Source organism: Podarcis bocagei (assembly GCF_964188305.1).
Source record: "Podarcis bocagei genome assembly, chromosome: 1".
Classification (NCBI taxonomy): Eukaryota; Metazoa; Chordata; class Lepidosauria; order Squamata; family Lacertidae; genus Podarcis; species Podarcis bocagei.
In genome coordinates this window covers 116,054,032-116,067,435 of record NC_138125.1, presented here as the reverse complement: position 1 = coordinate 116,067,435, position 13,404 = coordinate 116,054,032, and the positions used below count along the sequence as shown (strand labels likewise).

General features: G+C 43.7%; 1 protein-coding gene across 2 annotated transcripts; it reads left to right on the top strand.

Moving 5' to 3' along the window:
• The first annotated feature begins 3,959 nt into the window (after positions 1–3,959).
• NUP35 (nucleoporin 35) lies at positions 3,960–11,776 on the top strand. 2 transcript variants are annotated; one of them, XM_081182859.1, is made up of 9 exons: positions 3,960–4,116; positions 5,331–5,501; positions 7,015–7,142; positions 8,003–8,063; positions 8,973–9,114; positions 9,762–9,831; positions 9,934–10,062; positions 10,930–11,094; positions 11,205–11,776. In XM_081182859.1, exons 1-9 carry the CDS (start codon positions 4,083–4,085, stop codon positions 11,280–11,282), a joined length of 978 nt encoding a protein of 325 aa, XP_081038985.1. In that variant the 5' UTR covers positions 3,960–4,082; the 3' UTR covers positions 11,283–11,776. The 2 variants fall into 2 exon arrangements, with proteins under 2 accessions (XP_081038985.1, XP_081038984.1); XM_081182858.1 differs by lacking the exon at positions 3,960–4,116 and adding an exon at positions 4,354–4,510.
• Positions 11,777–13,404: the final 1,628 nt, after the last annotated feature.

Here is a 13,404-nt window from a genome sequence, read left to right as displayed (position 1 = left end):
GATAGCGACGGCGAAGAAGACTTTCTTCACCGCCTCTATTGCATTTGCAGAAAATAGTAGCAGGAGACTCTTTCAGGTGGTCCGCAATTTAACGGAACCACCTTTACCACCGGGGCCTTGTAAAGACCCCAAGATCTCCTGCAACGATTTTGCAAAGTTTTTTGCAGATAAAATCACTCATATTCGGAAGGAGGTAGACACCACCGTGGGAGCAGGGCTGGGGCGGGAGAGTGCTGGAGCTCTGTCTGGTCAAGTTGCATGGAATCAATTTCAATCCGTTACCCCCGAGGATGTGGACAGGCTGCTTGGACGCGTGAAACCAACCACCTGTCTCCTTGATCCTTGCCCATCCTGGCTAATAAAAGCAAGCCGGGAAGGGCTGGGCGATGGGCTCTGCGGGGTGGTGAATGCTTCCCTCTGTGAGGGAACATTCCCAGATCTGCTGAAAGAGGCGGTCATTAAACCGCTTCTTAAAAAACCATCTTTAGACCCGGCCAGTATGGCCAACTATCGCCCAGTCTCAAATCTTCCATTCTTGGGCAAGGTGATTGAGCGTGTGGTTGCTGAACAACTCCAGGCACGCCTGGAGGATGCGGACCATTTGGATCCCTTCCAATCAGGGTTCAGGCCTCATCATGGGACTGAAACTGCCTTGGTCGCACTGGTTGATGATCTCCGGCGAGCTAGGGACAAAGGTGAGAGTTGTTTCCTGGTTCTGCTGGATCTCTCAGCGGCCTTTGATACAATCGACCATAACATCCTTCTGGACCGTCTAGAGGGGTTGGGAGCTGGGGGCACTGTTATACAGTGGTTTCGCTCCTTCCTCCTGGGCCGTGTTCAGAAAGTGGTGGTGGGGGATGAGTGTTCAGACCCTTGGGCCCTCACTTGTGGGGTGCCTCAGGGTTCCGTCCTCTCCCCCATGCTTTTTAACATCTATATGAAGCCGCTGGGAGAGATCATCAGGGGGTTTGGACTGGGTGTCCATCAATATGCAGATGATACCCAGCTCTACCTTTCTTTCAAATCAGAACCAGTGAAGGCGGTGAAGGTCCTGTGTGAGTGCCTGGAGGCGGTTGGAGGATGGATGGCGGCTAATGGATTGAAGTTGAATCCTGACAAGACAGAAGTACTGTTTTTGGGGGACAGGGGGCGGGCTGGTGTGGAGGACTCCCTGGTCCTGAATAGGGTAACTGTGCCCCTGAAGGACCAGGTGCGTAGCCTGGGAGTCATTTTGGACTCACAGCTGTCCATGGAGGCGCAGGTCAATTCTGTATCCAGGGCAGCTGTCTACCAACTCCACCTGGTACGCAGGCTGAGACCCTACCTGCCCGCGGACTGTCTGGCCAGAGTGGTGCATGCTCTAGTTATCTCCCGCGTGGACTACTGCAATGCGCTCTACGTGGGGCTACCTTTGAAGGTGACTCGGAAACTACAGCTAATCCAGAATGCGGCAGCTAGACTGGTGACTGGGGGCGGCCGCCGAGACCACATAACACCAGTCTTGAAAGACCTACATTGGCTCCCAGTACGTTTCCGAGCACAATTCAAAGTGCTGGTGTTGACCTTTAAAGCCCTAAACGGCTTCGGCCCAGTATACCTGAAGGAGCGTCTCCACCCCCATCGTTCTGCCCGGACACTGAGGTCCAGCGCCGAGGGCCTTCTGGCGGTTCCCTCATTGCGAGAAGCGAAGCTACAGGGAACCAGGCAGAGGGCCTTTTCGGTGGTGGCGCCCGCCCTGTGGAATGCCCTCCCATAGGATGTCAAGGTGATGGACAACTACCTGACATTCAGAAGACATCTTAAGGCGGCCCTATTCAGGGAAGCTTTTAATGTATGATATTTTAGTGTTTTTTGGTTTCTGTGGAAGCCGCCCAGAGTGGCTGGGGAAACCCAGCCAGATGGGCGGGGTACAAATAATAAATTATTATTATTATTATTATTATTATTATTATTATTATTATTATTATTACAATCACTTCCAGGTTTGCGGCGTTCAGGAGCCAAAACATCCGAGTTCCAGGGCGTTTGGGATCCAAGATTCGACTATATTGTAAGTCTACAGGTAGGGACTGTCCTGTTTTGATTGTAAGCTGGTCAAGGAGCCTTTTTGGCTGAAGAGCAGGGTCCAATAGCTCTAAAAAAAGAAATACCACTTGTTTTTCAGTATTGTTGCTTTAGCTGCATGGGTATAACTCAGCACATAGGTTTGCTATTAGTACATCTTAAAATGACGACAATCCAGTGAATGATGTATCCACATCATGATTTGTCCTGCTTAGCATCTTCCTTGGCCTTCCACAGAACCTCTCTCAGGGCTGCCCACTTGAATAAAATATGGGGCCGGGGGGGGGGGGGGAGGTAACTGATCACATGACATGACACGCTCACATAGTCAATCTCATGATATGACATGACACCCCCCCCCCCATTTGAATGGCAATGCCCATCAACTTTGGTCGGGGCCTGGCTCTGTCAAATATTTTATGGGAGAGGGCGAAGGGACCTTGGCCCCTATGACCTCTGTTGTTCATGTTCTATTATACACTAGCTACCCCCTTGTGCAGCTAACAGCAGATCCCCACACAATCAGCAGTCAGATTTGACCAGATTCAACAAAATGATCTTTATTTTTAAACATCCACATCACAGGATTTGTTCAGTGAATTCGTGGGTTGCCCTGGCAACCTGGCCTTTGCTTCTACGTAACCTAGAAAGAAGACATGAGGGATGTTCTAGAGACAAACTGTTCGATAAGACATTACGAGTGAGACTTGTAACAAAATGCTGCAATGTGTTTCCATTCTACATAAATGCTCTGGTTCAAGCCAGCTTCGAAGTGGAGTTGCATTCAGGTCTTTCGGGAAAAGGCTGGGGAGGAAAAGTGCTAGAAGACTCAGGTCTGAAGCTGGATGCCAGTATGAAACCTATGCATTTTATTTCCTTCTGGCTGTGAAGAATGGGAATCCAAAAGTGTCATTTCCCTCTTTTTGAATGGTCTCTCCACTGGTTGTTTTACAAACAAACCTATCTAAGCTTTGCACCTTTGCATACAAGAACTGCTCCATCTCCTCAATCATTTTGGTTGCCTTTTTTGAGCTGAGGCCACTGGAACACATCATTCCGAACGCAGTCACACCATTGATTTGTATAACGACACGATGTTGGAAGTTTTATTTTCAGTTCCTTCGCCAATGACCCCTAGCATTGAATCTGTCTTTTTCACACACACACTGAAATCTTGATTGAGCCGTCCACTTGGACCCCAAACCAAGGTCTTGTCCCTGGTCAGTCACCGCCAGTTCAGGCACTTTTAGTTGTGAGTAATGCTCCTGTTTCTCAGCATCAGCCTTCCTTTCCTCAACCCAACTCATATTGCATTTGCAATAGGAGGGCGACAACAATTTAATTACACCATCATTAGCGCAGAAAGCATTCAAGAACTTAAACTGAACATGTTTAAAGACCTGAGTTTGAAAGAACATGGCAAGGCAATTTAGCAAATGTCTAAAGCAGTGTTGGTTTTCCAGCTGCTTTTAGACTACAATTCCCATCATCCCTGTCCACTGATCTTGCCAGCTAGGGATATTCGGAGTTGTAGTCCAAAAACAGCTGGTGACCCAAGCTTGGGAAACACTGGCCCAAATGTTGGTTTCAGTAAGGCTTCCTTCCAAGTGAGGGAGTGCAGAGCTGCATCCTGAGTTCTCTTTTCTTCCTCTTGTGGGGCAGAAGAACACACACAAATCGCAGCCTCGTTAAAAAAATCCTTCTTGTCCCCCTATTAGCACCCCCTTGCTATGCCTTAAAACGTTAAGTGTTTTGACATCGCAGTGAGAATGTGTGTTTCGGAGAGAGAGAGAGAGAGAGAGAGAGAGAGAGAGAGAGAGAGAGAGAGAGAGAGAGAAGAAATGCGTAGAAAAGACCGCGTCGCTCTCCTCTCTATGGCGGAAGTGAAGACGCTCGCTCGCTCTCGGAAGGGAAGTGACGTTTTCCCAACCACGGCGCTGCGCTTGCGCTGCATTTGAAAGCGGCAAGCTGAGGGCAGGAGTTGGGTGTGTGTAGTGGGTCGCGCGGCTGCTTTCGCCATGGAGCTGTCTCTGCCTTCCTCCTCTTCCGTGGGTGAGTTTACCCTCTGGGCCGAGCCTTGAGGGTGTCTCTCTCGGCGGGTTCGCTTTCCGGCTCCTGCCGCTCCTCTCCCCGCCTGAGAAGTTTGTGGCCGTTTAACGGCCGCCCTGAAGCCGTGGCGTGGGAGGGGGCGTGGCTCAGTTCTGCCTCGGGTGGGGAGGGGCGGGGCCTCTTCCTGGCGACCGGTGGCTGTGACGTCACTTTGGCGTCGGAACGCGGGATTCCTTGACTGCTTTGGGGCGAGTGGGGGGCGGGGGGAGATAAGCGCCCTGGTTCTCCAGCCCATCGCCGGGAGCCATGAAACCCCAAGATGTCTTCATGCGCGTTCAGACGACCACCTCGGCCCCTGGTCGGGAAGTTACGTTGACCTTTAGGCCTGTTGGCTCAGGTGCGTCCTGCAGGGGAAGTAATATTTGGACCCTGTGGATTTTTATCTTGTGAACTGCCCTGAGATCTGTAGTTAAAGGGTGGGATACAAATTTAATAATAATAATTCCTGTTTCCTTGTGAAGCATATGAGTGATGTTGTTTGAAGGGATTCCCCCATTTACACGTGTTCAGTTCACGTGTAACCGTGCATATGAGTGGCCCTGGAAATCAATAAGTGTGTGGGGGGAGAGAGGCTTGATGAGCCTCAGGAAAGCCCTGCTGCACCTCTAGCTTGTGAGGAGACCCCAGAGGTTGAAGGGGGCATCATCTTCGGGCTCGGGGAGGGTCTCCTCTTGACCTGAAGGTGCAATGGCACGCATGGGGGTTTGGAATGTAACCCCTGCGTAAATGAGGGTTGCCTGTGTTTATTTCATGAAAATTAAGCATTGCTTGCTGTTAATAGAAACAAACTCTCAAAGTAATAAAAAGCAATATAATTATCGTTAAGAAAAAGTAACAACAATAATCTTGAAACTTCTGAAAAGCTAAAATAAGATCTTCAGGCTAGTTCACTTTCTGTCAATTACCCTCAGAGCATTGTTAGATAAAATGGGGCAGCTACATTGATGCTGCCATTTTGTATTTTGTTAAAGGTATTGCCTGCTCCTTGTTTTTCTTTATGTGTTGACCTCTTTAGATGACTAGACCTTTAAATGAGTTGGTTAGCTAACTGTTTTGGATCACCTTTTACAGTGTTTCTCTGAAGTTGTGTTTGGGGATAGATAGATCATTCAGTCTGTGGAGACTTAGTAAGCCATGCACACCCTTTCCCAATGCAGGTACTGAGCCAATGACATTGGGTTCCCCTACCTCTCCCAAGCCTGGTGCTGGTGCTCAATTCCTGCCTGGATTTTTGATGGGCGATTTACCAACTCCTGTGACACCACAGCCTCGATCCTTCAGCGGCCCTTCTGTTGGTGTGATGGAAGTGAGGTCACCATTGCATGCTGGTAAGTTGGTTCTGAACTGAAACCTCTAGTATTGGGGTGGTAGGGGAAGAGTGTGCCTATCCATTTTGGTGTGCTACAGTTCAAATATACCGGTACCTCTTGCCTTTAGCTCCAAGGATCAGAGGCTAAATAAAGTGCCATTATTGCATGTTTGAAGCACAGTGATTGACCTCCTTTATTTGCTGTTAGACCCAAAATCACTTGCAAAGAAGGGAGGCTGCTGTCAAAACCAATTAGATCCCATTCATTATTTGGATGTACTCCTGCCTTATCAAGAGTCCGTCTATAGTTAGACGGTTACGAACTTAATTTGTTCTGGAGGTCAGTTCTTAAGCCGAAACTGCTCGTAACATGAGGTGCGCTTTCGCTAATGGCGCCTGCCGCGCTGCTGGCGTGCGACTTCCGCTCGCATCCTGGGGCAAAGTTCCGGGTTAGCGGAGCATCTACTTCCAGGTTAGCGGAGCTCGTAACCCAACATGTTCACTAAGAGGATGGTATGTAACACGAGGTTCCACTGTATTTGGATTAGATTCATTGTGTTTTACTTGTATTTCATAAGCAAAGCCTTAGAAGTATGTCACATTAAATTCATACGCTGTATAAATATTGCATCCCACCCAATAACCCAAAGTGAACTACTTGATGGGGGGGATGGGGACGACGCACAGTAAAATGCCCTGAACTTAATTTCAAACTGTTACTGGAAATTATTTCATTGGAATACTTGTGAATATTTTCAGACAGAAGAATTCAATAGTGAATACTTCCTCATTGTTAGAATTTTAATTTTTAAAAATTAAGGCATTGAAAACTAGGGCTTTCCCATTTGCAAGTGCCAGCCATGTTTTCCCCCTTGCTGTGTGTGTGTGTGTGTGTGTGAGTGTGAGAGAGAGAGAGAGAATTTCCCACCCTTCTCAAAGTGCTCCTCCTCAGGTAATCTGATGGTGCTGCTAGAGATGTTGCATCATATAAACCAGGGGTATCCAACTTCCAAGAGACTGGGATCTACTCCCACTATAAAAAAACTGGCAGTGATCTACCCATCAAAGTTGTTGAGCTTTTTGGGGGACCACTGCTTCCCACTAAACTTTACAGATGTCTTAACACAGGAAAATGGATGCATATTCACTGTCAGTCGAAATTGCAAGCCCGGAAAGCCTTGAGCAAAGATGGAAGAATTATTGGGGGAGGGGCACCGGGGTCCCACGATTGTCCAGGATCGACCAGGGAAACAATTGACTGGTAGATTGCAATCGACCTGTTGGACAGCCCTGTTGGACAACAAAATGGATTTGTATTTTAATTCCCAATAAATGGCAGGAATTACCTTAATACTATGCCAGCAGTTGATTACATTACCAAGGTTTCATTCATTTAAATCATAATGCATGTCCGTTCCTAATAAAGCCTAGTTTTGGAAGAATTGTATACCTGGTTTGGGTGTAAAAAGATGTTTAGGATCAGAAAGAAGGACACACCAGCAGCTTGTAATGTTGTGCTGTATTTCATATAGGTGGATCTCCTCCACAGCCAGTAGTTCCAACACACAAAGATAAAGGTGGTGCTCCACCAGTTAGAAGTATATATGATGAAGTAGCCAGCCCAGGTCTTGGATCAACACCTCTGACTTCAAGAAGGCCCGTAAGTGACCATTAATGAGGTTGCAAAGTTAAACCTGTTTGTGGTAACTAATTCTCATTCTTCTCTAGCTTGATAGACATTTCAGCTGTTGGATACATTTGCTGTGGGTGGGAAAAACTAAGTGCTTCCAGTATGCTAAGCAGTTTAGAGTGTGTGTCATCTTGTATGTTCAGTGTGGAAAATGTTTAAAAACTTGCTTTCATCATTATGTTAATTTTTAGTGGGCTATACATCAGTTCTAAAGGCAAATAAAGGTGCACAAGCAATTGCACTCTGTGTGTGTGTGTGTGTGTGTGTGTGTGTGTGTGTGTGCGCGTGTGTGTGCACATGCGTATATGTATATGTATATATGGCAATTGGAATGGTACTGTCAGCTTGTTACTAGGGTCAGCCTGGTAGATGAGATGTAGAGAGATGAGTTCACACTATAATTGCTATGTTGCTGGAAAATATGTAGGCTGAAATATCCATCTATTAGTTTTGCCTAACTTTACCCTCTGTGGCTGATGATGAACCTTGTCTGCATCTCAATACTGCAGAAGAGTAGTATATCAACTGGGGCTAAATATGATAGCTGGGATGCAAAATGGGGATTTGGAGGACGTGTGTAAAAGGAATCCCAATACCATGTACCATTTAACTTTATACTTTTAGTAGTCAATTCAGTTTTGTTAGTTCTAAAAAGGACATAGAAGATACCCCCTTTCACAGCAGTTCAGTAGATACATGCATGCCTGTACAAGTTTTTAATCTATAATATTGTATGATTTTTACTGTGGAAATGTTATCTAAGTGGTGCAGAATAGTTAATTTTCTGACTTTCAAAACAGCTTCAAACCAAGTTCTGCACTTTAATGCAGGTCAGCTTTTCGGTGACACAGAGTCCACTTGTTGGATCTATGCCAGTGACTCCTGGAACAGGTAGGACATCATACTGCTTCATATAGTGCTCTAGCATGCTAATCATATGCTTTTTCTATAGGCAAACCAGACATCTGCATGTGGCACTGACAAAGGCTGCAATCCTATACCAATCTCCCTGGGAGTAAACCTCATTAAAATCAATAACACTCACCGTATTTTTCGCTCTATAAGACGCACCAGACCATAAGATGCACCTAGTTTTTGGAGGAGGAAAACAAGAAAAAAAATATTCTGAATCTCAGAAGCCAGAACAACAAGAGGGATCGCTGCACAGCGAACCCTCTTGCTGTTCTGGCTTCTGGGATAACTGTGCAGCCTGCATTCGCTCCATAAGACGCACACACATTTCCCCTTACTTTTTAGGAGGGAAAAAGTGAGTCTTATAGAGCAAAAAATACTGTGTACTTATGAGAGAATATGTATAGGTTTGCAGTGTAAAATGTTCCTGTAGGCCTGACAGCCTGGTGCACATTAACTGAGCCTTGGCTTCTGTTATGAAGTAGGCAGAGAGATAGTAGCAAAGTTGTTGTCATGATGCCAGATACAGTTTGTCTTCAGAAGTGAAAATATTGGTCTGAGATTCTGCTACAGTGGTACCTCTGGATGCGAACGGGATCCAGAGTATATATGATCTGCTTAATGGAAGATGGGATAGCTTGCTCCTAGAACCGTTCTTGTATAGAACGTTAGTTATAGAGGGAGGTTGAGCTATTCTACTGGCTTTTGAGATGCCATTGTCAACACTAGCAGCTTTTTCCTACTATTCTAACATGTGAACAACAGTCTGATTCTTGTTACTTGAGTTCTGTGTTAATGCATGGTATTTGCTCTTTGTTTCAAATTAAAATGCCTAGTTCAGTTTTAACTATAGTGATAGTTGAGGTGCATTTTACCACAATTTGACAGGTGCCAGTGTTTTCAGTCCAGCGACTCTTGCACAACCCAGGAAGAGCACAATGTCACCAGCTCAACTAGATCCATTCTATACTCAAGGAGATGCCCTAACATCCGATGATCATCTAGATGACACTTGGGTAACAGTGTTTGGGTAAGTGAGCTGCAGTTCTGTAAGACTGAGAGGTGGTTATGTTGCCAGGGATGAGCATTTAAACATGGGTCTTAACAGGCTTACCTAAGCTTTTCAGGGGCTGGGATTCAAGTTATGTTGGGGCATAGGATGATGATAAAAAATATAAGAGATGAGACATGTGGATTTCTGCAGTTCATACAGCTTGGATGATGTTTGTTCAGATTCCTCTTATATTTGGTGTTTGGTCTTGGCTATTCATGTTTTATTAATTTAGGAGATTCATTGTTTATTAACATAGTAAAGTTTATATAATAGGACAATTGACACATTCTAAACATCTTAATTCTTCATCTTTACTCTCCTATCTGTACACTGAAACACATCCTGGTCTATAATCAATGCTAAACAGAAGTATTTGGACTTCAGTATTCTAGTACTGTACTTGGGCTAAACTGTGCTGTGTTTTGACCTCTCTCCTTTTCCCATCTTACTCCATGAGACAAACTAAAATGTAGGGATGGGAAATAGGTAGCAGGTTTGGCAGTGTTTGGAGATACAGGTGACACTGATCTGCCCTTCTGAATACACTGCCAGTGGTTTAACGTTGACTGAATTTTGAGTGGTTAAATTTTATTTCTGTTTTTTATTTCCTGTCAATATTTCAGGTTTCCTCAAGCATCTGCTTCGTACATCCTACTACAGTTTGCACAGTATGGAAACATTTTAAAGCATGTTGTAAGTCTAGATTAGTACCTCTTTTATATATATAAAAATGAAGCTCAGCCATTATGCTTAGCTTACTGTCTAAATCTTACTGCTTCCTACTAAACTTTACAGATGTCTAACACAGGAAACTGGATGCATATTCACTATCAGTCAAAATTGCAAGCCCGGAAAGCCTTGAGTAAAGATGGAAGAATTTTTGGTGAATCCATCATGATTGGAGTGAAGCCTTGTATAGATAAAGTAAGTTGATTTAATATTCATTCATTCATTTACTTGCTTGCTTGCTTACTTACTTACTTATTTATTTATTTACTCACCACCACCTGTGCAAAGTTGTGATTGTGTAAGTTAAGCAAGTATAAGATGACTGTATAAAAATTCTGGACTTTGTCACAAAGTGTGGATGACTCTTAATCCCATGACCACCATTTTTGTCTTGCACAGATTGGCAATTTCTGTATGCCAATACACTTTAGCCGAGCGCCTCAATGCACTTTAGCAGAGTCCCTCAATGATCTTAATTTGAAGTTTGGCCTGATGTGATAACATGAGGAACTACCAATACAGGACATTATAGGAATAACAATGTGGAGAATTGGGTAGATAAGCTGACTACAATGTTTTGGGTACTGTATTTAGTATTTTGCTTCCATTCCAGAATGATAGAGTGGTGAACTAATAGTCATATTGCATATCTGGAGGCCGCTATATTAAAGGAAAATCTTCTTTATAGATTGAGTGCCAAACATAATAGCTAGCTTTTCAATGTCAATATATATCATATTTCAAAAACGCAAACTCTAACCTTTACCATGTCAGCCTACCTCAAAAGTATCATTAGAATTCTAGCTTCTAATGATCCTGTATTCCTCAGCCATGTCTGTGTTTGGTATCAGGCCCTCATGGCTTTTTAAATCACTGTTGACATATTTCACTAGCACAGTTTGGTAATCAGACAAGTTCCAGTAAGTGAACTCTTCTGTACTGTCTCTTCAGTGAGAAGGGAGACTAGTTCTAGTGATGAAACCTTACTTTCTTAGGCTTCCAAAAATGCTTGGACTCTGATAACTACTTTGTCTGAATGGACTACTTGATCTCTGTTTGCAGAATGTGATGGAAAGCACAGACAGATGCACTGTATCGTCCCCATCTTCAGCCTTTACGCCACCAATGAAAACACTGGGCACACCAGTGCAGCCTTCAAGCGCTCAAAGAATCTCTACTATGAGACCTCTTGCTACAGCTTACAAAGCATCAACCAGTGACTACCAGGTATTTAGGGAATACTGTGAAAAAGTCACCTTTAGCGCTGGATTAAAGGAATTAGTATTTGTTCATTTAGAATATACAGATCTGCTACTTTGTGTGTGTTTCTTTTTTAGGTGGTTTCTGACAGACAGACTCCAAGGAAAGATGAAAGCATTGTCTCCAAAGCTCTGGAATACATGTTTGGCTGGTAGCAGAAGGAACTAAACTTAGCTGGAGCTTGTAATAGGCTGTCAGTGCCTCTGGTTAGTTGTATAACCATTAATGGCAGCATTTCAACATCACCTCTGCCTTCTGAAAAAGAACTTGGCACACATGTAATTTGCACTTTAACCGGCAGCTGGATTTATACTTTATTCTTAAGATGTTAAACTGTTGAAACCAGTGTTTAATAGTCTTACCTTCTATAGTGAATGCATGGTTCAAGTAAAAATGAACTTTTACCTGACAAGCAAGTCTTGGTTTCAGGACGTGGTAACACTGTTTGTAATTTCTCATGGTTTTATTTCTCGCCTGGAAATGTGGTATAAACTCTCTAGAGGTTGCTGCATAAAATGCTGGCATAGATTTTGCTAGTTTTAAACCAAATACTTTAATTTGAATGTTGTTCCAAACACAATCGTGTTTATATAAACTTGATTGGACAGGTTGTTTCTTAATCTGCAAGTGTCAAACCTTTTTGTATCTTTCTTAATAAAAAAAATTGTGGTGCTATTGATTTGTGAGCTGCCTCTAGTTTATATAAGTCATTCAATTCAAATAAACATCAGATCTGTACAAATGTCACTACAAAACCTTCTAGGTAACTTGGGGAGCAATCCTAGGTTCACCTAGAGACTTAAGCAGGCTAAATGCCAGCTGAGAGGGGGAGGACTGCTGGCAGGATGCCATGCCACTGTATCCAGAGTGCCTCTGTTCCCCTGGCCATGGCCATTAACGCTAAAGCAGCCCTCGGGCTATGAACGTAAATTCCCTCACACTGCAGTCAATAAGAGGGGGAAAGGTAGGTGCTGCTTCTCTCCTGTCTTGGCAGCAGTATAATTGCAGGGCCCAGGACAGATCTTTCTCTCTTACCCTTGTCAGGGAATATAGGTTTGCTCACTAAATCACATACATATTTTTGAGCAGTGTACAACGAAATGAATAACGGCAAGAATACAAAGCAACCTTGTCTGATACTTTGCAGGAATGTGCCAACCAGCAGGGGTGCCTAGAATTTAGTCCTGACAACAAATTCCCCCTCCAGATACTGTGACAATATGGCTTAAATGCTGCTGCTTCATTAATTTATCTGCCTGCAGCCCTGCAATTGGAAAATTGTGCAAATGAAGTAGACTTTATTTTCTCACTTTTCTATCATGGCAGATACCTAAAACTACATTATATGGAGTTCTTAACGTGAGCTAGCTACTGGGGCAAAGAGGTTATTCTCTATGCAATAGCGTGAACGCAGATCAGTCCATGAACACCTATAAGGAGTTTATTCATCTTTGAAGTGCAACAAGATTTCCTTTTTTATTTGGCTTCCCTACTTTGTGCTCTCAGCTGGCATACAGGTACCCCTCTGGAATTATTAATCCTCTGGTATCTTGGCATTTTAAGCTAGATGATGTGGGAGCGAAGGTGGAGTCACATAGCTCTGTAATTGCTACTTGACATCTCTAGTTCTTGAGAACAGTGAAAACTGATGTTGCATTTTATCTATGTAGACTTAGGAACTTTACCTGTGTGCCGACTGAAAGGCATCAGATAAGCACTTCAGATGAAGAAAAATCATCAATATTTAAAGCTTTCATAAAGTGTAATAGTAACATACTCTGCATCGTTAATGAACCATTTTGTTGAGTTGTGTCTCATCTGCCCATTTACTGGCAGCCTTTGCAGAGTGTTAGCATACTGTTTAAAAACCCTTTCACTTCAGAACAAATTGCATGGATCCACAGAGTAGCAATAATTACATGTACTAGATCTTCCGTTCAACTCATTTTTGTCAAAGCTGTGTGTAACCTGCAGGCCTAAGATAGCTTTGTGTTAAGACACCTATAAAGCCTAGTATTCTTGAACTGAAACTTAAGATGGTTACAGAAATACTGATTCATTAGTACTAAGAAAGCATGTAAAAATATACCAGCTTTTCACACAGGCTTCATCTGACTTTTTCCACTTAAGTTTTAGCAGTGCTTTTTTTCTTTAAAAAAGTTTGACTCAAAAATAACACCATTTTATAGTTCAATTTTGGGGGGGGGAAATTTCAGCAAATGGACAAAAGTACAAAGATTCACAAAATGTTTAGGGGCATGTGTACCCCCAGAAAAA

Bases quoted from the DNA above. Each gene is read 5' to 3' on its own strand.
- NUP35 (XM_081182858.1), top strand. From the start codon at position 4,420: ATGAAACCCCAAGATGTCTTCATGCGCGTTCAGACGACCACCTCGGCC. The intron at 7,143-8,002 runs GTAAGTGACCAT...ACTTTAATGCAG, and splicing joins CTCTGACTTCAAGAAGGCCC to GTCAGCTTTTCGGTGACACA. The intron at 10,063-10,929 runs GTAAGTTGATTT...CTCTGTTTGCAG, and splicing joins TGAAGCCTTGTATAGATAAA to AATGTGATGGAAAGCACAGA.